The sequence below is a fragment of the Geospiza fortis genome, unplaced genomic scaffold, assembly GCF_000277835.1.
Source record: "Geospiza fortis unplaced genomic scaffold, GeoFor_1.0 scaffold178, whole genome shotgun sequence".
Taxonomy (NCBI): Eukaryota; Metazoa; Chordata; class Aves; order Passeriformes; family Thraupidae; genus Geospiza; species Geospiza fortis.
In genome coordinates this window covers 817,429-819,984 of record NW_005054466.1, presented here as the reverse complement: position 1 = coordinate 819,984, position 2,556 = coordinate 817,429, and the positions used below count along the sequence as shown (strand labels likewise).

The 2,556-nt window shown below is 53.5% G+C and overlaps 1 protein-coding gene across 1 annotated transcript in view; it reads right to left on the bottom strand.

Moving 5' to 3' along the window:
• PTH1R (parathyroid hormone 1 receptor) overlaps positions 1-2,556 on the bottom strand; it is a 94,024-nt gene that overhangs the window by 10,411 nt on the left and 81,057 nt on the right. The window contains exon 9 of the mRNA XM_031062805.1: positions 769-829. Coding sequence (XP_030918665.1) covers positions 769-829 — 61 coding nt within the window. The remainder of the gene's footprint in view (positions 1-768; positions 830-2,556) is intronic.

The window sequence follows — 2,556 nt, the reverse complement described above, 5'->3', positions numbered from 1 at the left end:
GGTAACCCCCATGTGGCTTTGGCAGTTTTCCCAGGCCAGCTCCTCAGGGAAGGCGAGGCTGGAAAGCCACCAGTGCTCCCTGGAACTCTGTGAGGATGAGCTGGTGTCATGGATGTGTCACCCTTCAGCAGCTCTGCCGGTCCACCCGCCCAAGCCTGGAGCTGAAATCCCCTTTGGGAAGTAGTGCCTTCCCAGGCAGAGCCATTTGGGAATGCCCAGGGACCCTCAGAGGGGGGATCCTGGGAATATGGAAGTTCCTCTGTGGTCAAGCCTGTGAGTTTTGGGGGAAAGGCCAGGTTGGACAGGGCTTGGAGCAGCCTGGGATAGTGGAAGGAGTCCCTGCTCACGGCAGGGGTGGAATGGGATGAGCTTTAAGGTCCCTTCCAACCCAAATCATCCTGGGATCGTAAAATCCATGGAGGAGTTACAGTTCTATCACCACCAAATTCTCTGGCTGTGCTGCAGCTGCTGAGTCCCAAATTCATTCCTACTCATTCGGGATTTTAAGGATCCCTGTCTTGTCCCTGCCCAGCTGTGACACAGTCCCTTTATCCCCAGGGATAACAACTGCAGGTATTCCCATTTATTGGATCCTGCAAACAGAAAGGAAAAATTATCCTTCCCTTCCATCCACTGTCCTCCTCCAAAAGTTAATGACGTCAGAGTAGAATTCCAGCTTTGCCTGGCTCTTTCTCCTTTTGGATTCACCCATAAATCCCACAAAACTCTGCACGTAAGAGGGAGAGAAGAAAACCCAGTGGCACTTACTCTGTGTCGGCCAGAGTGGCTCTGACGCTGGCCCACACTGTGACAAACACAGCAGGGAGTCCTGCAAAAGAACACAGGGGACACGAGGTCAGCGGGGACCGAGGGCTCCGGCACCAAAATTCCAGGTGGAGTGGGTTAGGGGAAGGTGGGAGGAGCAGCTTTTAATTATTCAGGCATAATTGTGGCTGAGCTTTCACATCTGAGAGCTGAACTGGCTCAGTTTGGGGGGCTCACAACAGAGACATTCAGGGGCTGGAGTGTGTTGAGGAAGGGAAAGATCTGGAACGGTCTGGAAAACTCCTGAGGGAGCTGGGAAGGGCCTCAGCCTGGAGAAAAGGAGGCTCAGGGGGGGACCTTGTGGCTCTGCACAGCTCCTGACAGGAGGGGACAGCTGGGGGGATTTGGGATCTTATCCCAGGGGACAGGGACAGGAGCAGAGGGAATGGCCTCAGGCTGGGCCAGGGGAGGTTTGGGTTGGAAATTTGGAACAATTCCTCCCCCAGAAGGGGCTGTTACACATTGGGACCTCCCAGGGCAGGGGAGGTCCCCATCCCTGGAGGGATTTAAATCCCTGTGGATGTGGCACTTGGGAACATGGTCAGGCGTGGCCTTGGCAGTGCTGGGGATGGTTGGGCTCGATGATCTCTGAGGCCTGAGAGTGCTGGAACCTGAGAGACTGAAACTGGCTTTGGCCAACTCATCCCATGGGAAGCAGAGACCTCTGCTCTGGAGCTAGCCTGGGAGAGCTGGGAATGTTGCCCTGGAGAGGAGAAGCTCCAGGGAGAGCTCAGAGCCCCTGGCAGGGCCTGGAGGGGCTCCAGGAGAGCTGGAGAGGGACTGGGGACAAGGGATGGAGGGACAGGACACAGGGAATGGCTCCCAGTGCCAGAGGGCAGGGATGGGTGGGAGATTGGGAATTGGGAATTCCTGGCTGGGATGGAATTCCCAGAGCAGCTGTGGCTGCCCCTGGGTCCCTGGCAGTGCCCAAGGCCAGGTTGGATGAGGCTTGGAACAGCCTGGGACAGTGGGAGGTGTCCCTGCCCATGGTAGAAAGTGGAATGGGATGATCCTCAAGACCCTTCCAACCCAAACTATTCCATGATTCCATGATTCCAATGGTTTTATGCAGCACACCTTCTCCAAGATATTTCCTCCCTTCCTTCACATCAAGGAAAGGTAGAGCAGGAGTCAGGCTCCGACAGTTTCTCCCAGAAAATCCCTGGATGGGTTGGAAGCTGTGTTAAATACGAGAGAGCTGCTGCACGAAGCAGAGAAATGCTAAAATTTAGAATTATGCTTCCAAAATATCCAGCCAAAGGTTCATTCCCAAAGGAACCATCTTGATTTCAGGACAGCTACCCCAGGCGATCATCTTTTCCCTATGAAATGTGGAAAAAAATTCCCCAATATCCAAATGCAACCTTGTATTTATTTTTCTTTAGGGTCCAGTTATTTGTACAACTGAGTCCCCTACTGGCTTCCCTTAAAAAGCAGGATCCAATCCACAGTAGCTTCCACAAATTTGGGAAGAATGACCCCTTTCAGGTGGAAAAAAAATTATTAAAAAATAAATAAAGGCGACATTTATCAGCGGGGACTGTGAAGAGGCTGTTCCTAGTCTAAGCTCACTGGGGCTCGGGGATAAGCCCGGGCTTAACTTTCAGCATGCACTTAAGTCTCATTAGGGTGCTTAAAGGTTTTCCTGGCCGCGGGGTGTGGAGCAGGGACGGCTGTGTCCCAAACCCGGGGACAACGGGGCCCTTATCCAGGCTGGGAGCTGGGAATGCC